Source organism: Peromyscus leucopus, chromosome 2 (genome assembly GCF_004664715.2).
Source record: "Peromyscus leucopus breed LL Stock chromosome 2, UCI_PerLeu_2.1, whole genome shotgun sequence".
In the NCBI taxonomy this organism is placed as follows: domain Eukaryota; kingdom Metazoa; phylum Chordata; class Mammalia; order Rodentia; family Cricetidae; genus Peromyscus; species Peromyscus leucopus.
The window spans coordinates 153,726,223-153,754,094 of NC_051064.1; the positions used below are offsets into that span (position 1 = coordinate 153,726,223).

General features: G+C 47.4%; 1 protein-coding gene across 3 annotated transcripts; it reads left to right on the forward strand.

The window, feature by feature from the left end:
• Positions 1-785: 785 nt before the first annotated feature.
• Positions 786-27,841, forward strand: Nadk (NAD kinase). Of its 3 annotated transcripts, none has more exons than XM_028891388.2 (12): positions 786-891; positions 14,388-14,592; positions 16,951-17,034; positions 20,592-20,721; positions 21,891-21,999; positions 22,122-22,207; positions 23,627-23,729; positions 24,285-24,424; positions 24,601-24,700; positions 24,779-24,936; positions 25,467-25,549; positions 26,194-27,841. In XM_028891388.2, the coding sequence occupies exons 2-12, from the start codon at positions 14,414-14,416 to the stop codon at positions 26,357-26,359; spliced, it is 1,338 nt and encodes a 445-aa protein (XP_028747221.1). In that variant the 5' UTR covers positions 786-891; positions 14,388-14,413; the 3' UTR covers positions 26,360-27,841. The 3 variants fall into 3 exon arrangements, with proteins under 3 accessions (XP_028747221.1, XP_028747219.1, XP_037059175.1); XM_028891386.2 differs by lacking the exon at positions 786-891 and adding an exon at positions 2,203-2,361 and having other exon boundaries at positions 26,194-27,839; XM_037203280.1 differs by lacking the exons at positions 786-891; positions 23,627-23,729; positions 24,285-24,424.
• The last annotated feature ends 31 nt before the right edge of the window (positions 27,842-27,872 follow it).

A 27,872-nucleotide genomic window follows, 5' to 3' on the forward strand; every position in this document is an offset into this window, starting at 1 on the left:
TCTGTGGCAGTAGGATTCCAGTTCTGTTGGCCTGTAAAGGGAGCCACCTCCACATTTGCCCATCCTCTTTACTTCCTCACATCATACTTCTGAATCTACCTCTCCCTGTTCTTCCTTTCCCTTATCATTTAACCCTTAGAAGAGGGTAAGTCCTGGTGTTGGAGGCTTGAAACAAAAATGTGTATAATTGCCTTGATTTCTTCCTGACACCTCACCCTATGTGACCTTTGATCTACTTTGAAGGAGTCCAAATTAAACACTGGGAATCTTGAGTACCCTCTGGCCATTCCCAGCTGTTAACTAGGTTAGTATCATCAGCCCTGTGGTCAGAATGAGCACTTGATTCCCAAGTCCTTTGAGTTTGGTGGGGCCCACTAAAACAGTGCACAATGTCAGCTTTGTTCCTTTGAAATGGGGAAGCCACCTGCACAGTCCAAATCCTTAGCCCCACTGTAGACAGTTTCCCTAGCAACCACTGGACACTTGATATTTTTATTTAAGTGTACACAGAAAGGTTTCTTGCTGTTTGACCTTGGACTGCAAACCACAGGCTCGATCCTTTGCAGGGGATGATGACTCCCACTCTGGAAGTCTCTCCAGGCCTGCCTATGTGCCTGGAATGTACCACTAGATACCAGTTGAGTATTATAGTACAAACAATAATAACCCAAAAGCACAGTTCAAACCTGTGGGTGTGGCTGGTGCTCACTCTGGGGAAGGAGCTGGGCTTACAAAACACATGAGGAAGTTACAAAACTTAAGAAATCCCCTCAAATTTCTTGTCATCCTACCCCCAATTTTGGGTCTCCACTGTGCACTGACCTGTGCTTTTTGGAAGGACAGGACACAGACCTCAGAAGTCCTGACCAGAGAACATCCTGACTGCAGCAGGTATTGGGGCTGTGGGGAAGCCTGGAGATTGGGCTGTACAGGAAGGGCAAAGCCAAGGGTGCCAAGTCCTGCCAAATGGAGCATAGAGTGAACATCTGAAAGCCATGGTCTGGGGGTCATGAGATTACAAAACACCTACTGGTGCGCTATCCACATCGCTCTTGTTCTAAGACCTGGTTGTGAACGGGGTATCCAGTTCAGCATACCTCTGGACCAGTTACAAAGTTAGCGCTAGTGGCCCTTTTCTGGGCCTCCCTTTTTCCCTCCCTTGAAGCTGTGGATGAGGTACACTGTCACCTCTCAACTGTCGGAATATTTTTCCCCGAGACAGGGTCTCACTGTAGTACCCCTGGCTGGCCTCGAATTCCTAGAGATCCTGGGCTCTGAGTGCTGGGATTAAAGTAGTGAACCACTATGCCCAGTCAGCTGTCAGGTTCTTTACCGTCAGGCTTAAGACCACAGGCCCAAATTCTGGAAACTCTGAAAAATGCGAAAGGCCTCGTGAAGTGCCTCACGCCCAAGTGAGCGCCCCCAGGCACAGCTGGCACTTGAGTTGTGATTCTGAAGGCTATCAGGTCCATGTCCTGGTTATTAAGAACAACCGGGGAACAGGAACCTGTTGGGCAGCTCACGTTCCCACCAAGCTGGCCCGCGTTGTCCCACAAGGTCCTGAAGACCTCGCCTGCAGAAACAGGGCGGGGCGTAGGTCAGGGATAAAGATCAGACTCCAAGGCAAGGAGGCAAAAAGCGGGAAGGGATCTGGTGCCGGTTGCTCTTTGTGGCGGCTGAGACCGTCAAAAGGCCCAAGCAGCAGCTTTCTAACTCTTAGGCCTGTGTTCCGCTTCCCTATTTTGCTTCCTCTCCCTCTGCCCCACCTCCCCGCTCCGCTCCGCCTTCTTCACTATTTGTCCCCGCCCACTCTTCCGCTCTTCCTCTCCTCTCCGCCCTTTTCCGACCTGCCCTCCCCACCTCCGTCTCCTCCCCTCTACACTCTTCCTAATCCCCTACCACAACACCCCAATTCCTCCCTGTGGCTCCTCCCCTCCCGTGCCGTCCCGCTTCCGCCCCTTGTCCTCATCCAGTTCCGTTACTCCCCGCCTCAGCTCCTTTGCCCCGCCTCCTCTGTCCTGCCCACTTCCTCTCGCCGGGCCTCGTCCCTTTGCCTCGCCCCTCTGTCTTCAGGTCTCCCTCCCGTGCTAAGAAAGGCGTGAGAGAAACCCGAGGTTTAGGAGCCGGTCTCTCTGGTTGCGGCTGCGCGGCCCTCCCCACGTGCTCTGCAGCGCATGCGTATGTCTCGCGCTTGCGCACTGCCAGCCTCGGCGCCCTGCTGCTTGGTGTGCCGGACTCTGGACCGAGCGGCCATGGGGTGGCGGGCGGCTGGGTCACTGAGGGCCAGGTAGCAGTAGGGCGGCAGGGACCGCTGGCTCGGCCCAGCATGTAGACGTCCACGCGGGTGCGCGGCAGCCGACGGTGAGTGCGGGGCCTTGGGTCGCCCTCTGCCCGGTGTCACTTGCCGCCGGAGGCCCGTGGAGGCTGGGTCACTGCGCCGGCCCTGCCCACCTGCCCGAGGCCGGACGCTGGTGGCACTGACGCGCCTCTCTCTGCGTCCGAATGTGGTGTGGGCTGCGGCCAGGATGACGCGTGGTCTCGGGGACGAACCTGTGGGACAGATCTGAGGATCCGGCCGGGGGATGGGTCCGGGGGACGAGTCAGAGGTTCGGGTCCCGGGAGAAGCCAGGGAGGCCACTGTTCTTTACCTGACCCCTGACTAGTTCAGCGCGCAGCACCGCAGCCAACTCAGCTCCACTGGTCTTCCTGGGGCCTTAGCAAGTAGGAGAGGGCTTGGCATGTGAAACTTCAGAAACCAAAACTCACCAAAAAGTAGTGAGTTAAGCGTTTTGTAAACAATCGGGGTGTGGATTTCTCCAGAGTCACATTTTAAACTTGCTATCCAGTACTTGCCAGAAAATTCAAGAATCCTGAAGAGTTCCTAAAGGCAGGTGCCTCTCCTGACCCAGATGTCATATTAACAAGCCACTAGGCTGGTGCTCTGGCAGCTTTCTTAATTGTGGGAATAGGGCGTGCCCATCACAGCCCCGGGGTCTGTCCTTCCTTGGTCAAAAACCGGCCTCTCATACCAGCTCTCCTCCCAAGCAGTGGGCTTTCTCCTGGCTTTGATTCTGAATAGCAAATTATTTTTCTTATTTGGTAATAGTCTCTATTTCAGTTCAAAACTTATTTGGCTTGGCTCTTGAGAAGAATGTTTTTCAAAACTATATTCATTTATTTCGTGTATCACTGCTGGTTTTCACAGGCTTGATGGTGGCATCCTTGCCTTAGTAATTTAAGCATCTTGCCAGATGACACACTTCAAGAACCTCACTTTCCCTCCCAACATTGCTCTCAGTCTTAGTGACCTCATGTCCCTTGGAATTTCTTTCTTTCTTTTCTTTTTTTTTTTTTTTTTTTTTTGGTTTTTTGAGACAGGGTTTCTCTGTGTAGCTTTGCACCTTTCCTTGATCTCGCTCTGTAGACCAGGCTGGCCTTGAACTCACAAAGATCAGCCTGACTGTCTCTCAAGTGCTGGAATTAAAGGCCTGCGCCACCACCGCCCAGCCAAGGAATTTCTTGTAGCATGCTTGTCCTCAACAGTCACTTCCCTATGACTTACTCATCCAGCCCCTTCTTGTGTTCTGGGGCAGCCACCGTGCCAATACACTGCCTGACCAGGTAACATCATTTGGAGGTGGCATTCTAAAATGTTTCTGCCTTTTCTCCTTTATGAGTTTATTTTATTAAAACAATTGTTAGGGCTACTGTTTTATTGATTTTGTCTTGTTTGAGGTTCTACAGATCCACCCCAGATCCTCACACATGATAGACAAAATGCTGTCCCACTGAGCTGGAATCCACCCAACACCCATTCTTTTGGGTAGAAAAGGCTAACATAACAGCAATGTTTAGATTAAGTTAGTAGTTTAACACTCTAGGCTTCACTTGGAGAATGGAGAGAAGCAAGTGGATTTCTTTGACTTTTTAAAAAATGTATAGGGGGGTGGACATGAACGTGCTACTTCTCGTGTGTGAAGCAACTTAAGAGTTACTTTTCTCCTCCCACCTTGTGGGCTCCATGGGTCAAACTCAGGACATGGGGCTTGGCACTCAGTGCCTTTACCTACTGAGCCATCTCTCTGATCTTTTCTTTGTTTTTAGACACAACCTTATGTATCCCAAGTGGGGTTCTAATTCCCTGTGTAGCCAAGGATAACTGAACTTCTTGTCCTCCTGTATGACCTCTGCATGCTGGCATTACAGGCATGTACCAGCCATATCCAGTTGGGCTTTTTCTTGTTTTAATGTGATGTTGGGGTTCAAACCGAGGGCTCTGTATGTGCTAGACAAGCACTCTACCAACTGAACTACATTTCCAAGCCTCAGGTGGTTTTACTTTTTAAAGATTTATTTTATTTTGTATTTATGTGTATGCATGTGTGTCTCTGTGTGGTTATGTGCACATAAGTACAAGTGCCTGGGAGGCAGGGACAGGGTGTCAGATCCCCTGGAGCTGGAGTTATAGGTGTCTGTGAGCTGCCTGAGTTCTGGGAAGGGAACTCAAGGTCTCTGGAAGAGCAGCAAGTGCCTTTAACTGCTAAGGCATCTCTCCAGCCCTGCAGGTGGCTTATTATAAGGAAGTGGATTTATCTGTATCTTTATTACTTCAGATCTACCTTTTCCTGGTACAGTAGCAAGAGAAAGTTCTGTGCAAAAAAACTCAGCACTTCCAGGAGTGGCCTTGGGAGGACAAGATGATGGGCTATGGCCTAGGCTCCACTTTCTATGCTTGATTAGATCTGTTACCATGGAGCTCTAGCCCTCCTGAAGAAGGAGATGTCACGTTTCAGCCCCAGGAAACTACACTATGGTTTCTTATCATTTTCCATATGTCCCGACCCATGGCTGCCATGTTCCTAAGGCTACTGCATGAGAACAAGTAAATTCATAAAAATGAATGTTTGCATTAAGACAAAGTTGGTATCACCTGACCACTCAGCCTCCTAGACCTGTCTCCTGTCTGCACTCACTTGGTGGGGCCTCAAGACTGCCTCCTTCAAGTCTGTGATCCCATTCCAGGAACAGCACACCTCCCCCACCTCTCTGCTAGCCAGGGTATCATTGATTTGTGGAAATGAGGTAGATACCAGGTGGTGGTGGAGCACACCTTTTAATCCTGAGGCAGAGGCAGGTGGATCTCTTGAGTTTGAACCCAACCTGGTCTACAGAGTGAGTTCTAGGGCAACCAGGACTGTTACAAAGAGAAACCTTGTCTTGAAAAATCAAAAAAAAAAGAGGTAGATATTACATAATTACTAAGACCTGGACAATCTGGATTACAGTAGTGATGCCAACCTGGTTGATATAGCAACACCCTGTCTTTTTTGTTTGTTTGTTTGGACAGAGTCTCTCTGTGTAGCTTTGCGCCTTTCCTGGAACTCACTCTGTAGCCCAGGCTGGCCTCGAACTCACAGAGATCTGCCTGGCTGTGCCTCCTTAGTGCTGGGATTAAAAGCGTGCACCACCACTGCCTGGCACAACACCCTGTCTTAAAAGTAAACAAAAAGCATGAAAAATTTTTTTTGCAACTTAGTATTAACAAAGGTAAACATTTCCTTATTATGCTCACTAATTTTCCTTTTTTTTCTCCCTTTCTCTTGTTCTTCCTTTATATCTTCATTTTTTTTTCAGAGTCTGCAATCTTCCTACCTCTGTGCTTGGGTAGCTTGGGTAACAAGTGTGCACTAACACACCTAGCTTTATTTTTCATTTACTGCTTCCACATATATTTTTTTTGAAGTTCACAACTTGTATGTATTATGTTTCTAGTGTTGGTTCTGTGTGTTTGTGTATGTGTGTCTGTCTGTGTTTTTGATTCCTGACTGTTAATACACGTATTTATTGACATCTTGATGTCTTGCTACTTTCATAAGTTCTTTATGAATATTCCATTGTGGTGAGCCAATGCTTTTTCCAGGACAGCCAGGGCTACATAGTGAGACCTTGTCTCAACGACAAAAAAATTCCAGTAGGTTTAGCCAAATGTACCCACCTCTTCCTCCCAGTGCGGGAATTAAAGGCATTCTTCCACACAAGACAAATGTAATTTTTTAAAAAAGACTTGGGGAAGAGGATAGATGACTAGTCGTTAATAGCACTTGTTGCTCTTATAGAGGAAATAGGTTTGTTTCCCTTGGCATCTACTAACATGGTGGCTAGCACTTGTAAACTCTAGTTCCAGAGGATCCAACACCCTCTTCTGTTCTCTGTGGGAACTGTACATACATGGTACACACACAAGCTGGCAAAATACCCTAACACAAAAATAAGTCTTTGTTTTTTATTTTTATTTATTTTTTGGTTTTTTTGAAGACAAGGTTTCTCTATGTAACAGTCTTGGCAATCACTCTGTAGACCAGGCTGGACTCGAACTCACAGAGATCCACCTGGCTCTGCCTCCTGAATGCTAGGATTAAGGGTGTGCGCCACCACCGCCTAGTATCTTTGTTTTTTTAAAGGCTCCAACAGGATTGGAACCTGAGAGCCCACATGGTAGCCACTCTCTTTTGCCTTGAGAAACTATCAGTCCAACCCCAGTGGACACAAAATAGGGGACACTATATTCTCTTGATGATTCTTCCTCTGCACTTTCATTCTGGCCACGGTCTGGGGTCTTAGTCTCCTCTCCTGTGAAGCAGCACCATAGTCCACCCACAGAATGTGTTTGCATGTCAGGATGGTATTGTATCCTGCCTTGTACATGTTCTGTCCATCTCTATCTATCTTTGGAGTCTGGGAGACCCAATAGCCCATACTGTCCAGGTGCTTGGACAAAGGCCAAGTGCAGAATGTACCAGGGTCTGTCTAACCTCATGACCAGGAGAAGGTTGTGCGTGAGCCCAGCCACATTCTGTTAGTGGTGTTCCTGGAATCACTGTAGGGTCTTTTCAGCCCTAACTTCGGAGATGCCTATGGCACCCATTATGTGTGATGTGCTATCATCCCTCACCTGGTCATCAGCTCGATGGTGATGGGGTGAATTTGGGATTTCACACTAGAGCAGAACAGGCAGGCAGGGGGACCCAGGCTCCATCAGCAGATTTGTGCTGCTGCCCACCACATCCAGAGCAGGGCCCAGGGAACCCTCATATGCCAGTGTAGACACTTAACCCTAGCACACAGTCTTTTTGTGACAATTGGCATTTTGTCCAACCACCCGCTCTGCCCAGTAATGACCTGACAAGGCACTGTGAGGAAGGCCGGTACAGGGCACAGAAACTCCCACAGGCCTTGGCCAACATAAACTCATGAGTTTCACCAAGCAGCTACTTTTCTAATTTTTAAAATTACATTTTTTTACATAGTTTTTGTGTGTAGGGTGGGTTCAGATGTGCACAACATACTTGTGGAGGTCAAGGAGTTACTTTTCTCCTTTCAGAGTGTGGGTCAGAGGGATTGAACCCAAATCCTCACATGTGAATGTAGGTGTCCAGGAGTGGACTGAACCCCAAGGAGGCTAATATTTGGGCATCTGGTCATGGTGAGAGGATGAAGAACTATATAGTGAGGCTATATCTCAAAACAACAACAACAAAAAAAAACCTGTCAGTATATTGCATGTACTTTCATTTTCTTAACTGTTATATAAGAAGTAAAATGGATGTGGCAACATAGGTCTTTAATCCTGGTTACTAGGGAGATAGGCAAGAGGACAGGAGGATCACAAGGTCAAAGACTGCCTGGATCACAGGATGAGACACTGTTTTGTTTTAAAAAGGCCAATCTGGTGGTGCACACCTTTAAATCCAGTACTTGGAAGCCAGAGGCTGGCCAGATAGATCTCTGAGTTCAAGAACAGCCTGATCTACAGAGTTAGTTCCAGGACAGCCAGGGTTACACAGAGAAACTCATCCCAAAAAACCAAAAATGGAAAAAATACACACATACACACACACACACACACACACACACACACACACATACACACGCGCACGCGCGCACATGCACACACATACAACAGGCTGGGAGTACAACTCGGTGGTAAAGTATTCCATAGCAAGTGTAAGGCCCAAGGTTTAATTCCTAACAACACACAGTAAAAGGTTTTAAAGGCCATTATGATTTTTTTTTCTCCTAACACTTCTAATAGTTTGATTCTACACTCTGTAATCTATTTTGAGTTAATGTTTGTTTGTGATAAGAGTAATAGTTCAGGGGCTGGAGAGATGGGTCAGAGATTGAGAGCATTGGCTGCTCTTCCAGAGGACCTGAGTTCAATTCCCAACACCCACATGGTGGCTCACAACCATCTATAATGAGATCTAGTGTCCTCTTCTGGCCTGCTTGCCATTATACATGCAGGCAGAACACTGTATACATAATAAATAAACCTTTAAAATAAAGAGGGCGGGCACCGGGGAATAGTTCAGTTTTCAGTCCTCTTGACTGGCTATTCTGTTTAATACAGCTTGAAGGTTCTTGTTGAATCACCTCAGCACCTTGTCAAAACCCATTGGCTAGGCTAGTGTGTATGCCAGGGAGCATATGCACTCATAACAACACACAAATAGTGATTGAGGTCTATTTCTCCACAGTCTGTTCAGTTTAATACTGGAATTGGAATTGAGCTGTGGTACCTTGTAGGCACTCTACCATTAGACTATATCCTCAGCCTTTTTATACTTTGAGACAGTTTTGTTGCCCAGACAAACCTAGAACCTGTCATCGTCTATCCTACCTCTGCCTTTCAAGTAGCTAGGATTATGGGCCTGTGTCAGCAGCCCAAGCAGTTCTGTTTCTTTTTTACATAGACCTAGCTGGCCTTAGATTTGCAGTGGCCTTCTCTTGCCTCTGCCTCCCAAATCCTTATTGTGATGATTCATTTAGGTAGGTGGGACATAGAAATTGTCTGGGTTTTTTCTTTGTTTGGTTGGCTGGTTGGTTGGTTTTGGTTTTTTGAGACAAGGTTTCTCAGTGTCATTTTGATACCTGTCCTGGATCTCGCTCTGTAGACCTGGCTGGCCTCCAACTCTCAGAGACCTGCTTGGCTCTGCCTCCCGAGTGCTCGGATTAAAGGTATGCACCACTGCCACCCGGTTTTGTTTTGTTTTATAGAGCTCCTCTGGTGAGTATCCAGTGTAGCCAGGATAAGAACCATATCTATTCCTTTATCTTTGACTTTAGCATGAGCTCCAAAGGTTTGTCCATAGTGGATTTTTCTTCTGCTTTCCCTGCCATGGTTATACATGCCCTAGTTGTTTGGACTACTATAACAAAGCAGCACAGACTGAGTGGTTCAAAGGAGTAGATTTATGTTCTCACAGTCCTGGAAACTGGAGTCCAAGATCATCAGGTACCAGCTCACTGGGGGAGAACTTTTCCTGAGCACCTCTGTGCATCTTAGGGTGGACAGGTTTGAAACTAGAGGGAAGCTGGGCAGTGGTGTTGCAAGCCTTTAATCCCAGCATTCGGGAGGCAGAGGCAGGAGGATCTCTGTGAGTTCCAGGACAGCCAAAACTGTTTCACAGAGAAACCCTGTCTAGGGGGGAGGGAAGGGAATGGAGGGAGATCTCTGATATCTCTTTAAAAGGCACTGATGAAGGCGTTGGTGGCAGATGCCTTTAATCCCAGCCCTTGGGAGGCAGAGGCAGGCAGATCTCTGTGAGTAAGTTCTAGGGCTGCCAGGGCTTTACAGAGAGAAACCTTGTAGTAGTGAGGGGCACTAAATGTACATCAGGGCCCCACCCAGTGACTCATTTCCTCAGAAGCCCTTCTCCAAATACAGTCACAGTTGTAGTTAAGGCTTCAAGATAACTTCAAGCACAGTGCTGGGCTTGGTGGTGCAGGTCTGTTAATCTCAGCTGCTCTGGAGGCTGAGGAAGAAAGATCACAAGTGAAAGGCCTGTGTGGGTAACAGAGAGACTGTCTCAAAAAATAAAACAGCTTGGGGTATAGCTCAGTGGTAGAGCATGTGCCTAGCATGAGTGAGGTCCTGCGTTCAATCCCATTACTGCTAGGGGGAAAAAAGAAGCATTTAGACCACAGCACTATTTCATCTGGGATTTATACTTACTTACTTACTTTTTTTTTTTTCATTATTTAAAGATTTATTTATTTATTTATTTATAACACAGAAGAGGGTGCCAGATCTCATTTCAGATGGTTGTGAGCCACCATGTGTGTACTGGGAATTGAACTCAGGACCTCTGGAAGAGCAGTCAGTGCTCTTAACCGCTGAGCCATCTCTCCAGCCCCTCTTTTTTTTTTTTTTTTTTTTTTTTTAAAGACAGGATTTCTCTTTGTAGACCAGGCTAGCCTTGAACTCAGAGATCCTCTTACCTCTACCTCTTGAGTGCTTGATTAAAGGTGTGTGTCACCAGGTCCAGCTGTTTCTCTTCTTTGATGGCAAAATATTTGTTTTTTGGTTTTTTGACACTGTTCTCTATTTGCTGTACAGTGATTTTTCTTATTAAGGATGGGTTATGTTGAGTGCATGCTTGTAGCACACTCTCCATTCAGACTTCTAGTTATTGAGGACATTTTCATATCAATATTCCTAAGCAGGAAGCTGCGGTATTTATGTAGGTTTGTGTTTTGCCCCTTGCAGGCTTCCTGAGATGGAGCAGCAGGTCTGGGGTTGTCATTGACCACATTGCCTACAATCATGGCCCTGTGGCTGATGTTTCTTTCCATCATAATTTCTGGAGGTTTGGGGTTTTTTTTGTAGTTGTTGTTTTTATAGTCTCCCCTGTGAAGCAGGCTGACCTGATTCTCCTATTCTGCCTAGTTCCTTAGTGCTGGGATTTCTGCTATGTAAACACTATGCCAGGCTCTCTGAAGGTTCTTTACCATCTTGTGGGCTAGAGAGATGCTTTAGCAGTTAAGAGCAAATACTGCAAAGATGTAGAGAACCAGAATTTGGTTCCCAGCACCCATATCAGGCAGTTTACAACCACCTGTAACTCCAGCTCTAGGGACTCCAACTCTTGGCTTCTATAGGCACCTGCACATGTGTGCACATTACCACATAGAGACATACAACATATTCACCTAGTTCAAAAAAATAATAATAATAATAAAATGAGCCTGGCCATGGTGGCGAACACCTTAATCCGAGCACTTCAGAGGTAGAGGCATCCTGATTTTGAGGCAACCTGGTCTACAGAGTTCCATGACAGCCAGGGCTACACAGAGAAACCCTGTCTCGAAAAACCAAAAATAAAGAAATGAATAAAAATTAAAAATTAAAAGTTTAGGGGTTGGGGATTTAGCTCAGTGGTAGAGTGCTTGCCTAGCAAGCACAAGGCCCTGGGTTCAGTCCTCAGCTCTGAAAAAAAGAAGAAAAAAAAAAACAAAAAAAAAAACCTCAGGTCATTAGGCTTGTGTGACAAAAAAAAAAAAAAAAAAAAAAAAAAAAAAAAATTAAAAGTTTAAACTTAAAAAAAAAAAGTCATCTTAAGGACATGGTGGCTCACACTTGTAATCTCAACCCTTGGGAGCCGAAAGCAGGAGGATCACTGAAGGTGAGAGGACAGTTGGAATGAAAACGATGTGAGGGCTCCAAGGTTGGAGGGTTTTATTGCAGATGTGAGGGAGAGAACGAAGGGTCCAGACTGAACATGGCCAGCAGAATAGACCAGACCTTGAGAAGAGAAGGGGTGGGGAGTGGGGGAGATCCAGAGAGAAAGAGAGAAGGGGCCAAGAGGACTAGGAGGGCTAGGACCCAAAATGGCATTTACATAGGAATCAGAAGCTGGGAGAAGGGAGGCAAAGGTCAGCCCCTAGGCTAGAGGGTCTAAAGGAGGTGGGGGATGAGATGTGCTGGGAGGAGCCACAGGTACTGAATGAGACTTGACCTAGATTTCTTTAGGCCCTCACAAAAATGAATTCTAGGACAGCCTGAATTATAGTGTGAAGACCTTGTCTCAAAAAAGAAAATGGGGCTGGAGAGATGGCTCATGGGTCAAAAGCACTTGCAGAGGACCCAGGTTTGATTTCTAGTACCCATATGGTAGCTCACAACCATCTGTAACTCCAGTTCCAGGGCATCCAATGCCCTGTTTCTGACTTCCTGGGGTACTAGGCATACACATGGTATGCATACACATGGTGCACATACGTACATATAGACAAAATGTATATACATAAAATAAATCTTAGAGAATTTTAAAAGTCTTGATCAGGTTCTTAGTTTAGCCCATCATTGGGTGAGTACCTGTAATCTCAGTACACAGGAGAATCAACAAGGTCATTCTTATTAACATAGTGATGTGTGAGATCAGTCTAAACTACATGAGACCTATCTCAAAAATACTCCCACCCCCAAAAAATGTTACCAGTGTGTCCTAGTTAACATCAGCTTAACACAGCCTAGCCTCAAATGATTCATCAGGTTGATCTTTGGGCATGTGAAGGATTGTCCTGACTATTGATACAGGAGGGACCAGGCCATTGTGGGTGGTGCCATACCCTGGGCAGGTGTTCCTAGGTAGTTATATAAGGAAGCTAGCTGAACATTAGAACAAGCCAGTGAGCAGTTTTTCTCCATAGTTTCTACAGGCTTTTGCAATGACTTCCCTCAGTGATGGGCTGTGAACTGGCTATGGATACGTAAGCCAAATAAACCCCTTCCTCTCTTAAGTGTTTTTGGTCAGTGATTTATCACAGCAACAGAGAAGAAACTAGAGTTCAGTTCTCTCGTCTCTTAACTGAAACAAGTTTATTATAGTTTCTCTCCAGACTCTGCACTCTTTGTGTTCTTTCTTTTTCCTCTTTGGTTTTTGTTTTGTTTTTGAAGCAGATAAAATGTGGCTGTGGCTGAACTGGAGTTTACAGAGTTCTGCTAGTTTTGTCTGTTTGTTTGTTTGTTTATTTATTTATTTATTTTTTCAAGACAGGGTTTCTCTGTGTAGCTTTGCGCCTTTCCTGGAACTCTCTCTGTAGACCAGGCTGGCCTCGAACTCACAGAGATCCACCTGGCTCTGCCTCCTGAGTGCTGGGATTAAAGGCATGTGCTACCACCGCCGCCGGCTTTGTCTGTTTATTTTTAAGACAAGGTATTCTGTAGCCCTGGCTGTCCTAGAATTCTCTCAAACTCAGAGAACCTCCTGCCTCTGCCTCCTGGCTTCATAGGCTTTCATCCCCAAAGCTAGGCTTCTTTGTTGTTTTGTTTTAGAGACAGGAGTCTGTCTCACTGTGGCCCTAGCTGGCCTGGAACTCAGAGATCTGACTGCTACCACCTCCCAAGTGCTGAGATCGAAGGCATGTGCCGCCACTGCCAGGCCAACTCATTTTATTCCTTTCCAATTTTGTTAGTTAACTACCACTCATCCTCAGAAAGTCCAGCTTGGTTCTAGGGGAGTAAATAAACTTTGTGTTTGCCTGGTTTCGCTGCCCATATGACCTCTCATGCTGGCTTTGACCCCAAGAGGGCCGGGAAAATGTTTCAGAACTCTAGGTGAGTGGACTTTTTTTTTTTTTTCTTCCTTTGTCTTTTCCTAATTTTATTGAGCCATGGTGTCAGAACTGTGTACCTTCATGACATTTGGATGATGTGAAGTTTTCTGAGAATTACTGCAGTTCAGTTTTGATGACTTTCTTGGTACTGGACTGATCTTGTCCATTTTGTAGGTGCACGGCGGGCCCCCCCCCCCCCACACCTGCTGTTCTGCAGCTGTTAGGGACTGAAAAGTGCATTGCTGTGCTGCTGTCTACACCACAACCTTACGTTTTGATCTTACTTGTTTGGCCACAGGGCTGCTATGTGGTGCTCTGTGTCCACCCTTCCAGGGACCCTTTTATCTGGCTTGTGATGGAAATGCTACTACTCTGTCTTGGTTATTTTGTCCTTGCTCTCCTCTATCTTTAGATTGATTGAAAAATTTCACCAGTGGGGGTGAAAGGTGCATCTTAGTCATAGAGCACTTATCTAGAGTGTGCTAGGCCCTGGATTCAGTCTCTGCACTAAAGAAAAATGACAAGAAGGATTCTGAGTTTTTTTTAACTGCTGTTAGGGTAAAAGTAGCATATTTTTTTAGAAATTTTGGAAAATGGAAACCTGGCAGTTTTTTTCCTGTTGCTTGTGACTTTTCTTAGGGAGTCTGTTTTCTGTTCACCCAGATAGAGAAGGTGGTGACAAACGGGCCCAGCCAAGTCCAGCAGTGAGTTTATTGAGGTTACTTACAGGAGCCTAGGTGACTCAGACAACTGTGTCAGTAGTCTTTTCCCAGCAGTGTTTACTTCTTATATGTCTTCAGGGATGGGTGGAACCTCAGGAATCTTCCTCATCCCTCCACAGGGAATGTCCTGAGGGTCTTGTGGGAGAGAGAGCCTTGTGCAGGTGACCACAGTTGTTCAGATAATCGCATCCAACATTTCCTTGGATACACTGAATGTTTGTTACTGCTGCTCATATACATTGACTTTCTTTATTTTATCAAATTAAGGCATCAGTGTTTCTCTCATATCAACTATGGAAATGGAACCAGGAAAGATGAATGTGAGTAAGGAATTGAGCCCTGATTCAGCCTCATACCACTGCTCAGCGTGTCATGGGGATGAGACCTGGAGCTACAATCATCCCATCAGGGGCCGGGCCAAGTCTCGGAGCTTATCAGCTTCACCTGCCCTGGGCAGCACCAAGGAGTTCAGGTAGGATCTGGAGTGCTCCCCTCTCCTCTCATGCCATGATGGGACACGTTAAGATCCTTACAGAGGACACAGCCTGTATCAGTGTAGGTCAACATTGCTTAATGTTAGTTTTGTCCATGGGGTGGGGCTGGGCACTGCCCAAGTGGTGCTGACCTTAGCAGAGGGATCAAACACTGTCCACGAGACTTGTGCTGGGCACTCGTTACCAACTGGCATGTGCCAAATATAGGCTACACTATGTTTTTCTTTCTGTCTCAGCACAGAACCACCCAACTAGAACCGTGCTGACTTGGGGTTAAGCTGATAGGAAAGCATGGTTGTGCTCAGTAAAAGAAAGGATATGCTGGTGGAGCAGAGATGCTGTTGGGACCCAGAGCCCTCAGCTCCTCATACGCAGGCCATTGGGTCTCATGTGCAGGTTGTGGGGCACTGCCTTCCTCTGCTGTGGCATAAAGCCTCAAGGGGGGGTCACCTGACACGCATGGGGTGTTCCGCTGTCATCAGGTGTTCTCACTCCCAGTGACAATAACTATGTTAAGTTTCAGATGGAAGCTTGCCAGAGACTGGCAGTGACTCCAGAACAAGGGTCATGCTTGTGAAATGCAAAGGTGGGCTTTCTAGTGAGGAGCCACTTTAAAATCAGGGGGTCTTTTCTGTGAGATAGAATGATCTCACAGAGCTCCTACATGGTAGCAGTGGAGGAACAAGCAGCTGCTTCAGGTTCTGTATAGAAAGTTCTGTCTGTGAGAGATGGCTGTGTCAGAGGCCAGGTGGCCGACGCTGGTACACAGCTAGTCACGGAGCACTCTCTGGTACACAGCTGGTCACGGAGCACCCTCTGATACACAGCTGGTTACAGAGTACCCTCTGGTACACAGCTGGTTACAGAGTACCCTCTGGTATACAGCTGGTTACATTGTACCCTCTGGTATACAGCTGGTCACGGAGCACCCTCTGCTGCCTGTGCCTTTGCCACTGGGTTTGTGCCCTGCCAGCCTTGGGCAGAGTTGCCTTAGTTTCTGGTTTGTGCCGGTTTTGCCATAATGTATATTTTTGTCTCAGGGGTGTTGAACCTGTGAAAATGACTGTAGGTCAGGGCAGCTTCTGTAGCTGGTGGCTGATGCCCTGGGGCAGTATGGAGACAAGCAAGTTTGCCCATGCAACCCATCCTTTAAGGACGATAGAGGGAGTGCCAGTTCTGAATCTTGTCTTTTGCAAGCTCTAAATTTCCTGCCTGGTAACCTTTAAGTTCCGACAAAAGTTGATATTTGTGATATTCTGTATAACTTTTTAAAGGCTTATGTAAATCACCCAGGCTTGGTGATTCACACTTGTAATCTTAGCACTTAAAAGGCTGAGGCAGGAAGATCACAAGTTTAAGGCCAGCCTAGGCTATATAGGGAGGCCCTGTTTGAAAAAAAAGAAAGAAAAGGGAAAAAGCTTTATGTAAAACTCTAGCACTTGTTTAGTCCAGAAAGGTCTTCAACAACCAATCGACTCCTCTCCAGTTGTCAGCTGTCTAGTCTGGCCAGGCTCCATGACCCTGGACGCTGCCCATCCTCCAGAAGCAGAGCAGTCTTTCATCTGCGTCATCAGGATTGGAAGGTTTTGTGGGTTTGGAGACAAGCAGCTGAAGGAGAAAGAAAGTTTGAAGGCTGCTCTTGCTATCTCAGTGTTGTATTCTTTGGGCTGTGAAGGGTTGGTGAGACCCCCTGAGGCCTGAGCCGAATGACCCAAGAAGAAAAGTCACAATACTGTTCTAGTCTTTGTGCTGAACCCCTAGGAGCATAGGGAGCATTGACTGCTGCTGTCCTTAGGCAAGGCAGGCTGCAGTGAACCTGTGTTTGGATGCTCAACTGGCTGGGTCACTTTTCAGAAGGAGAGAAGGCTGGGTTGCTCAATTAGTATCTGTGTTGTAGACACATGTGCTCTAGAGCAAATATTTCTGCTAGAATGTTCATCTAGATTATTCAGGGTGGTGCCAGGTTTTGACTACCGATTATAGCCCACAGACCTGCTGAGAGGTACTGCCTTGGGTCTTAGGCTTATGTGAAGCCAGTGTTTTCTTGGCTGTTACTAGACTTGTGCCTTCTTTGATTTGGGATCAGTGTCCACAGGAGCCTGTCCAGGTCAGCTTCCATGTCTCAGTACTGCTACAGGGAACCTGGGCAGCAGTGAAATCAGGCATAGCATCACTAGACCAGAGCAGGATCTTCTGGGCTTGCCATGTGAATGCTGTGTACGATGGGGCTAATGTCATTTGGGTTTCTTGGAGACTGACAGGGCCTGACGTATCCCATGTCTGTCTTGCTGCCTGTCCCCTCCTACTTTGACACTAACTCCCACTGTGCTCCACAGGAGGACCCGCTCTCTCCATGGACCGTGCCCAGTGACCACATTTGGACCAAAGGCCTGCGTGCTACAGAACCCCCAGACCATCATGTGAGTTTACCAGACTTGGGGGCTGGGGAGGTTCCTTGGGAGTATTATGGGATTGCCCTGTGCAGGTTTCTGAATTGTTTAAAACAAAAGCCAAGCAGGTGTCTTTCAGAACCCTCTGTGTTCAGAGACTCCTAAGTGGAGATGCTCAGCTGGTGGTTTTTCCCATGGCTTCTAGAGGCAGAGGGCAACTTTCTGTTTTGGTACACACCTGTAATCTGGCACTCAGTTTGAGGCAGGAGGATCTCCAGTTCTAAGTCAGCCTGGGGTGTTAGTAAGATGCCCGCCTGGGTCACAGAGTCAGACCCTGTTTGAAAAACAAAAACAAATAAACCAGGGAAAAGAGAAAAGTGTTGGAAAATAAGGGTGCTGGGTCTCACTGTGCCCGTCCTGCATGGGCAGTGTGAGATGCTTAGTTGTTTCTTATAGTGAGAATTCCATCCAACAAAGAGGTTTCTCCTTAATTGTTCCAGAAGTAGAAACGTCAGTTTTCTTTCTTTTTCAACCTGATTTTAGTTGCTTGAAAGATGCTTCTCTTTATTGGTGTGTATGTATGTTTTAAGGGGTTGATTTGCCATGCTAGAGATGGAACACAAGCCACATGTGGCCCACCCAAGCTCCCCAGCACTCAGAGCTGTAGGCAGCCCCCTGCTTCCTGGCTCCTGTCCTGATGCCCATGTGCCTGCCCACCACTTCCCAGTGTCCTACTGGTCTCCTGTGTTTGCCCAGCTACCAGCTGCTCGCAGCCCCTTCCTGCACAGTCTACACGTGCCACTTACCTAAGCCTCTCCACAGCCAAACTTTGTTTGTATAATTTATATGTATGTATGTATGTATATGTATATATATGCCTGTTTCTATGTTTGCTTGCACCAGCTTCCTGTGGAGGCCAGAAGAGGGTTTTGGACCACCTGGAAATAGATAGAGTTTCAGGCAATTGTAATATCAGATGTTGGTGCTGGGAACCAAACATAGACCCTCAGCAAGAGCAGTATACGCCATTGGCTGTCCTGGAACTTGCTCTGTAGACCAGTCTGACCTTAAGCTCAGAGATTCGACTGTCTCTGCCTCTCAAGTGCTAGGATTAAAGGTGTATGCCACCACACCAGGGGAGCATTATGTACTCTTTATTTTATTTTATTTATTTGTTTGTTTATTTATTTAGGTTTTTTGAGACAGGGTTTCTCTCTATAGTTTTGGTGCCTGCCCTGGATCTTGCTCTGTAGACCAGGCTGGCCTTGAACTCACAGAGATCTGCCTGGCTCTGCCTCCCGAGTGCTGGAATTAAAGGCGTGCACCACCGCTGCCCGGCTCATTATGTACTCCTAACTGCTGAACTCTCTTTCCAGCCCCTCACAGCCAGTTTTACGTAGATATCAGTTACTTAGGCCAAGACACAAAGTGGTCTCCAAGCCATTCTTTGAGGTCAGGAAGTTCAAGTGGGGGACTTTGTGACTGTGGTTAGTGTCTAGGACAGGCACTAACCTGTCTGGGATCATTTGCTCTGGACTCTGGATTACAGAGGGCTTCATACATTTCCCACATATTCCCAAGATAACATGAAGGGCTTATCATGAGGAATTTTCATTTCCTTCTTAGTTTGAGACTTTACTTTGAGGCTGTGTTTTCCTTATGAGGATACGTTAGGCTGTCAGCCTCTGTTAGTTGTATGGCACAGTTACCATGCATCCCTGGCTGGCATGGCAGGTCACTCAGAGCTGGTTCTGACAGGCCATGGCCTGCCAGCTCCACATGGCACCTGAAGCTCAGACTGCCTGGAATGGCTAGCATTCCCCTTTAGATGACCCAACAGGAAGTTGAGGAACTGGTTTGTGGTTACAGGGAGGGCTTGGCATCATCTTGGCCTGTATATATTAATGCTGGTGGCACATGCTGAACCCTTCCTGAGCTTTGGGGCCAAAAGTCATGGGCTGGGCCTGCCTGGGGCAGTCGTGACATACACATGGGCAGGGCAGGCTGCTGGGTATAGGGTGGGGACTTGGAGCTCTCATGGCACAGAAGGTTGTGATCACTCACATCGTCTGGAACTCAGAGACTGGTAGGTTCAGGAAGTGATTGCCTTTCCCCTGTAGCCCTTTCACCTGCAGGTGGCCTGAGAACTCCTCCCTGTGGGCGGGCCGTGCCATTTCCAAGCTCCCAGTTCCCTAAGCAGCCAGGACACTGTGGCCTGCCAGAGGCCTGGTAGGCAGGTGGTCCTGGTACTCCACTAAGAGCAAGGAGTTCAGGCTGGCCCTCTTCGCTCTTACAGTTAACCTCCTGTTTTTTCATTTTAAAAATAGATGGTTAGGCAAAATGATCATGTATTCAGAAGGAAGTCTACATATTGTTTATTTAATTTTCATAGTTGAGCGAACACTTCTGTAGGACCTTTGACAAGTCTTTTACATTTTGCTTTCAGTTTTGAAGATTAAAAAAACTAGACTCACAGTGTAATACACAACTAGGGGCATGGTAGCCACACAGGGTCGAGTGTGTGTTTGCTAGTGAAGTAACACTGAAATTTGGGGACATGCCTGCTGTCTCCAGAAGGTGGAGACCCACCGCCTCAGGAGTCGGGAGCACTACAGGCAGGTGGTGAGGCAAGAGGTGGCTATGAGCGGCCCCTCCCCTCCCAGAAATGCCAGAAACAGGTGAGTGCTGTGACCAGGGTTCCATGGTCGTTTTTGTGACCTTTGCTTTTAGTAGTTTGTGTCAAAATTTCCAAAGTTGGTAGTGGGTTCTCATAAATGGCCAGGACATAGAATCTTTTCTTAATTGGGAAAATTGTGTTGGACAGGGAAAATGGTGCTTTAGAAACTAAGATTCACTGGGCCAGACATGGTACCAGGTTGTACCTTTAATCCCAGCACTCAGGAGGCAAAGGCAGGTAGATTTCTGTGAGTTTGAGGCCAGCCTGATCTATATAATGAGTTCCAAGCCAGTCAAGGCTACGTAGTGAGAACCTGTCTCAATAAATAAATAAATGAATAAGAAATAAGCTAATAATTAAGAGCCAACTAAATTTATGGCATACACCTTCATGTACATCAAAGGAAACACATGTCCTGAAGGGTCCTGGGACTGGAAACTCCACAGTAGACCCCAGGACAGAGTTCTTAAACCAGGTGTTCTGTGAGGAGCTGGTGTCCTCAGTTGCCTGACAGACAGCTCAGGCTTTTCCCTCTGCTGCTCCGTGCCAAGGCTGTACCCACCAGGGAGTATCAGTAAGGAAATGAACATAGCATATGTAATCTAGCCCATGAAGGTGATTACAGGTACAGTGGCTGGGCAGGGTGGACAGTGGCTGGGCAGAGGGGTCTTCAAGGATGGTTGCTCTGGATCCATTGTGTTCCTGGCTCCAGGCTGCAGGATGGCTAGCAGCTATCCCTGGTGGGATCCATTGCTGATTCTATGTACACAAGTTAGCAATGCATTTTTATTTGTTTTTGGTGTGGTTTTATTTGTTTTTGGTGTATCATTATTTTTATTTTTCCAGATTGCATGTCTGTTTCCTCAAGGAAAAGATAACTGCTGGTGTGATTTCTCTTCTCTCTCCAAAGGCACATCCAGGACCCTGCAAGCCAGCGGCTGACATGGAACAAGTCTCCCAAGAGTGTGCTTGTCATCAAAAAGATCCGAGATGCCAGCCTGCTGCAGCCCTTCAAAGAGCTCTGCATATACCTCATGGAGGTAAGGCAAGCAAGGTAGGGCTGTGCTCTGGGGGTGATGCATCCTCCTCAGGAGTGGGCGGAGACTTGTCCAGGGTGGCAGAACAAAGGACTCATCAGGCGTCTTACTTAGATGTCTGAAGCATTTTAAACAATTCTTAACTAGCCCACAGTGCTGGTGCTGGGAAACTCAAGGTAGGAGAGCTATATCTTGTACTGTTCCTGAGGAACATGCCCCATGGCAGTGCTCCACTTCTTTGGTTGGTTGGTTGGTTGGTTTGGGTTTTTTGTGTTTTTTTTTTTTTTTTTCTTTTCAAGACAGGGTTTCTCTGTGTAGCCTTGACTATCTTGGAACTCACTTTGTAGACCAGGCTGGCCTTGAACTGACAGAGATTGGCCTGCCTCTGTCTCCTAAGTGCTGGGATTAAAGGCATGCACTACCACCACCCGGCTACCCCACTTTTCTAAGATACCAGCAATGCTAGCTCTCCTGACCTCAACCCCTCCAAATATACTACCTCTTAAGTCATGTTGCAGCAGCTAACCCTCACCTGAGTGAGTCCCTTTCATGTTGCCTGTAATACAGCTCCCCAGTCTGGGTAAGTTTTAACAGAAAGATTTGTTTTAGTTTGTGATTTTGGAGATGCAAAGTCCAGGGACCACATCTGATGATGGCCATCTTCCCTGCAGAGCCCAAAGGGATAGGATAGCATATGGCAAGAGGTGGTGTGTTCTTGTGTATGTACACAAGTATCTTCTGCCATTTCCTTCTTCCTGTAAAACCACCAGAAACCAGTGGTGTGGCTCTACCATGATGACCTTACTACTAATTACTCCCTAGAGGTGCCACTTCTGAACATCAAAAATTAAGTTGCCACCATCTCAACACCTCAAAAATCATGTTCCTTTCAGTACAAGACTTAGGGGACTCCCTCAAAACATATCCAACCATGGTACAGCTATCTGATTCCTGAGCTACTGGGTTAGAAAGTGCCTATTTAGGAAGAGACCTCTATGATGCCATGAGCCACAGAGTTTCTGGCTACATAGCAATGAAGTGAGCAGGTTGGAAATGACTTGCTAGCTAAGAAAACAACTTTTTTACCCCTGTCCGAAAGTGGAAAAGCCAGTATGACCTGGGTTGGGCTGGTGAGGGCTATGTGATGGCTCCCATACATGCTTTGCTTCCAGGAGAACAACATGATCGTGTATGTGGAAAAGAAAGTGCTGGAAGACCCTGCTATAGTGAGTGATGAAAACTTTGGACCAGTGAAGAAGAAGTTCTGCACTTTCCGTGAAGGTATGCTGTCTTGAGCTCTCTCAACTGGCAGAAGCCATTGGCATTTTGCCCTGTTGGCATCTGCATGCTTGAGCACTCGGGCTTTGTATGGCCACATTCCCCAAATTTTGTCTGCTTTCTAGATTATGATGACATTTCCAACCAGATAGACTTCATCATATGTCTTGGAGGAGATGGTACCCTGCTCTATGCCTCCTCACTTTTCCAGGTAAGGCTGTGTTTCAGGGTGTTGAGGTATTATTTGGGTATAATGTGAGGAGGTGTTTTCAGAGTATAAGTTCCCCACTCTTCATCACACAGCTTCATACCAGAAGGCCACAAGCTTCTTAGTGGTCTTACTCTAAGGCAGTGGTTCTCAACCTGTGGGTCACAACTCCTTTGGGGTCAAACAACCCTTTCACAGGGGTTACCTAACACCATCGGAAAACACAGATATTTACATTAAGATTATTTATTTATTTATTTATTTTGGTTTTTCGAGAAAGGGTTTCTTTGTGTAGTTTTGCGCCTTTCCTGGAACTCGCTCTGTAGACCAGGCTGGCCTCGAACTCACAAAGATCCACCTGCCTCTGCCTCCCGAGTGCTGGGATTAAAGGCATGCACTACTACTGCCCGGCTACATTAAGATTTATAACGGTAGCAAAAATAAAGTTATGAAGTAGCAACGAAAATAATATTGTAGTTGGGGTCACCACAACATGAGGAACTGTATTAAAGGATCACAGCATTAGGAAGGTTGAGAACCAATGCTCTAAGGAGGTAGAAATTTTTTTCAGCCCAGTTATTAGCAGTAAAGCAAGTTTGCAAGTAACTAGTCTCCTGGGGTGAGTAGAGATGAATGGACATGCTCTGGCAGTGTTGAGCTGGTGAGGAGGGAGAGTAGTGGTGTGGGGAGACTCTCCCTGAAGTGTGACCACATGGCCACAGACCAGACAATCTGGGAGAGATCTGGCACTGCAGAACTAGTCTAGAAGACAAAGCCCTAGGCTGGTAAGGGCAGCAAGAGGACATTGGAGTCTCGATTGTCTCCACCCTCAGCAAGGTAGGACCTGGCCCATGGTATGCTAGAAGAGTGGGCATGGTGGCCTGCAAAGAGTGGCCAGGAAGAGGACAGTACACCCTGGTGGGATGCCAGGCAGAGCCCATCTAGCTGTGTGGAGCTAAGGGTGGAAGTGCGGGTTGGGGTTCTCCTGGCAAGATGTCTTCCCTGCTTTGCTGTAGAAATTGCTGGCCAAGGACTGCAGGCAACTTGTACCTAGAACCTTGGTTTTGGCTCAGCCCCGTTTGTATTTAGATGGGGCCTCAACCGTCTCCATTTTTCTTCTTCCATCCCCCAGGTCTCTGCCAAGTCTGCCTTCCTTCTAGCCTATGTATCTCTTCAGTCACAGCATTGTATCTGGTACTGGCCAGATCTTTCCTGTGTGACCATTGAGCTGGTCTGGTCTTGTTGCTTTTGTTTCTTTTTGGCTCTTCCCACATTTTTCTCACTTCTTGGGGAGATGGCACCATCCTACCCTGTTCTGGCTCTTGTAACCTCTTGCCTGGATCATCCCCAAGGTCCACAGCTATTGAAAGTTTAGTGGTTCCTGGGTAGCCTAGCAATGCCACCTGGTCTCCTCACCCACAGGGCAGTGTGCCTCCTGTCATGGCCTTCCACCTTGGCTCCCTGGGCTTTCTGACCCCGTTCAACTTTGAGAACTTCCAATCCCAAGTGAATCAGGTGATAGAGGGTAAGTTGGAATGTTCCGGATCTCACAAAACAGTTCAGGGTTTCCCTCCTTCTTGGTTAGGTTTTTGTTGTTGCTGTTTTTGTTTTTCAATTTTATGTGTATGGTTATTTTGCCTACAAGTACGTCTATTGTACAACATGTATGCTTTGTGCCCATGGAGGTGTAGGATCCTCTGGGACTGGAGTTATAGATGGTTGTGATCCATCATGTGGGAGCTGAGAATTGAAACTGAGTCTTTTTAAAATCAGCCAATGCTCTTAACCACTGAGCCATGTCTCCAGCCCCCTTGGTTATTGTTGTTGGGTTTTTTTGTTTTGTTTTGTTTTGTTTTTAATATTTTTATTTAATGATGGAGTTTCAAGATTTGGGGATTTCTAAATTACAGATATTTCAAATACTCCTTACTAAAGTGGGAAATCTGGCAGCACATAGGCTGCTCAGGGTTGCTTTGGTGAAAGGCACTGAAGGTCACTGACATAGGAACATAAAGGAGAAGGGTCCCAGCTTCCTTGGAGGTGGCCCCAGCCTCCCTGAGCTGGATCCTGCTGACCCCAGGGAATGCTGCTGTTATCCTGAGGAGCCGGCTGAAGGTCAGGGTGGTGAAAGAGCTCAGAGACAAGAAGATAGCCATCCATAATGGCCTCAGTGAGAACGGCCTGGACACAGAGGGCGGAAAGCAGGCCATGCAGTACCAGGTCTGTGGAGAAGTCCCCAGCTAACTAACCTCACCTCCCAAGGAGGGGATCAGGGTGGGATGAACTCGGGGCTGGAATCCCTGACACCAGGATAAGAAACTTCTGGTAAGCCTTAACTGCTTATGGTAGAGCCATGACCCCTGAGTGCAGTGCCATGGCCTTGCCATCTCTTCCAGGTCTTGAATGAAGTGGTGATAGACAGAGGCCCCTCCTCATACCTGTCGAATGTAGATGTCTACCTGGATGGACACCTTATCACCACTGTGCAGGGCGATGGTAAGGCCCATGTTGCACCTGGGGACCCAAGAAACCCACATGGGCCCAAGAGTGATGCCTACACCCTGTCCCTGCCAGGAGTGATCGTGTCTACCCCGACGGGCAGCACAGCATATGCAGCTGCAGCCGGGGCTTCCATGGTCCACCCCAACGTGCCGGCCATCATGGTTACACCCATCTGCCCCCACTCGCTGTCATTCCGGCCCATCGTGGTCCCTGCAGGGGTCGAGCTGAAGGTCAGAGCAGCCTCCCTGTATCTCCTCTGGTCTGTGAGTCTTTTGACCCTGAGCCAGCAGAAAGCAGTTGCACCTGCCACCTCCAAAAGGCCCACTTCCCAGCACCCTCACATGTCATCCCTACCTGTCCGTGGTCTCTGGTGGCACAGAGAGCTGGCCAGCCCTCCATGCAGAGCCCGTATTTGCAAGAAGTATGGATGGTCCCCATTGGGAGGGGATGGCATACGTGTCTCCATGTGATGAAAGACCCTGATTAGTGTCCTCCACAAAGCCTCTGACCTGGTCTCTGGCTGATCTTTGAGTACCCAGCCTCAGCCTCATTTTTCTCTAACCTCCATCACAGGCCACTCAAGCTAGTTTGTTACTAATATAAGTTCTAATGGCTATATTTATAGGAGGTAGCAACTATTCTTAGAGCACCAAAATGTGGCTAAAGTTGTACCCTGCAGGAACTCAGGAGGACCCAGAGTGAGCTGGAAACACACCCTTCATGCCTAGAGCCCACTTTTGTTCCTGTTTCACCCCTTTAGATTATGCTGTCACCAGAAGCCAGGAACACTGCATGGGTGTCTTTTGATGGACGGAAGAGGCAGGAAATACGCCATGGAGACAGGTGTGGGGCTGCAGTGCTGGAACATGGGCTGACCTTGTCTTCTGTCATGTGGTATTAATCACTAGTGGGTGGCCTGTTACAAAGCATGGTCATGTATAGATGCAGTAGGCTTGTAGCAAGGCCCTGTCCCTTGGTTCTTGTTTTACACCCAGAGACAGGACTGGTCTCAGCCTAGATCTAGGGTGAGTCACCTCCAGCAAGGCTGTGGTGCTGCCTGTGGCTTACAGTACCTGAGATGAAAGGTCCACAGCCACCCTCAGTCACTCACTGCACAGCCTCAGAAACAGCAGGCACACTGACTTAGCTAGCCCTGCGTCTCCCTGGGTGTGTGGGTGTGCTGCCCAACAGTTAAATGTGGCCTATCACAGGATCTAGGATGGGCCAGCAGAGCTGCTTATGTATTTGTCTGGTCATTCACCAATCCCCACGCTGCCTCACCTCAGGGAGTCAGACCTAGAGTCAGGTTATCAGTACAGTGACAACAGGGGCAGAGCCTGTGTCTGTGTACCCCTCAGAATCCAAAGTGGCTGCTGGCATTAGGACACAGTGAGGCCCTGGGACAGGGCTTTGGCCTAGGGAGAACAGTTTTTTACTTGAAAAAGTACCTGGCTTACCCAAACATATTTCTCTCTCTCCCTTCAAAGCATCAGCATTACCACCTCCTGCTACCCGCTGCCCTCTATCTGTGTGTCTGACCCTGTGAGTGACTGGTTTGAGAGCCTTGCCCAGTGTCTGCACTGGAATGTTCGAAAGAAGCAAGCTCACTTCCCAGAGGATGAGGATGAGGACCAGGATGAGGAGGACAGCTAGACCTCATTTCCCAGCCTCCAGCCTGAGCCCTCCAGCCCTTGGGGGCCTTCCTTCTCTTGCTCTCCTGCTGGCCTTCTGGCTGACCTGGCCTTGACAAACCACATGGCTATCCAGGCATCTGTGCCTGCCTGCCTTGCTGGGAGAGCTTGGGTCTGCCTTTTGAAGAACAGATCAGCTTTTTAATGTTTTTAAACCTCTTTTTCATTTCTAAAGAAGCAAAATGAGAACTGGGCTGGGTGTCCTACATCTCTCCCATGGGCCCCCTGAGATCCCAGTCAGGAATTCCCATAAATCAGTCTGTTGAAATTCCGAGGGGGTCAGAATGAATTGATCTTCCCTTTGATACTGAAATAAATGTCTCAGCCAGAACTCCTCCATTAGCTGCAGTGCTTCTCCCCAGGTCCTGTACCTCCCCCTGCAACTCTCGGGGTCACCTGGCAGCCTTGCTAGGGGTTGGCAAGGCATGTGATGGCCAGGTGTCTCTGACTCCTTCCAGAGCAGACAGAGGCAACACCTTGCACAGCCATCAAGCAGCATCACATTCCTCATGTAGCAGGGCAGCAGCTCCTGAGACATTTTAAGTCCTGTGTACACTTTTTAGAGGTTATTTTAAACTTTCTGAAGTGATTATGTACATATTTTCTTGTACACGCTTTGTGAAGATTTAGAGGGACTGCCTGTTGTCCAGTGTTTACATTGTGTCCAGGACAGGGCTCTGTGTTTCCACTCTTCCCTTTCACAGTGGCCACAAGGGTTTTGAGACCAACTCACTATTGACATCAGGCTTGTCAGCCTGCCCTCCTCCTTCCACAAGAGTCTTAGGTTTGCATCTGAGCAGCAGCCATTTGGAGCCCTGTGTGCAGCACGTGTGTGTAACCCAACTAACACACGTGGGTGCCACACAGGCCCTGGAGCCTTTGTGGAGTCAGTGGTCAGCCGAGGTGCCTCAGTTAGGAATCTGCTTTCAGTTTTGTCTTCACCTCTTATGGCAGCAGTAGGGAGGGAGGACTGCCCATTCTGGCTTCCAGGGTAAAGTCAGGTTTCTGTCTCATGCTGCAGAAAAGGGTTTGCCAGCTTCTGTAGAGCTGACCGCGCTGAGCTTTCTTCAACCCGTTAAAGTCAGGACCTACAGGGCCCTTGTTGACGCAACTCAGCAATAGAGCCCTAAGTTGTCTGGCTTCAGTGCTGTTAGGCTATGGTAGCTTGTTCCCAAGATCTGTGCTGTTCATCTGTGATTATGAGCACAGTAGGCTTCTGCTGCGATCCAGAGGAGAGCAGGGTCTGGAGTGCGGGTCACGCATCTAAAAAGCCACTGTTGACAAGCCTAGAAACAGCTGCTACCAGACTGATCTAGAACACATGGAGTTTTCACGTAAATTCTTAATGTTTCATATTAATATCTTAAAATTTGTTAATTGTTAATGAAGGCCTTATTACTATTTTCAGATTCTTTCAATAAATAAACTTGTTTTAAAAAAAATAGGTTAAGTAGCAGCTTTCTCTGTCTCTATGT

What these genes read in the sequence shown, in the direction of transcription:
- Nadk (XM_028891388.2), top strand. Translation starts at nt 14,414, where the DNA reads ATGGAAATGGAACCAGGAAAGATGAATGTGAGTAAGGAATTGAGCCCT. An exon ending in TCTGCATATACCTCATGGAG is followed by an intron (nt 20,722 to 21,890) that starts GTAAGGCAAGCA and finishes CTTTGCTTCCAG; the next exon opens with GAGAACAACATGATCGTGTA. An exon ending in AGCAGGCCATGCAGTACCAG is followed by an intron (nt 24,425 to 24,600) that starts GTCTGTGGAGAA and finishes CATCTCTTCCAG; the next exon opens with GTCTTGAATGAAGTGGTGAT.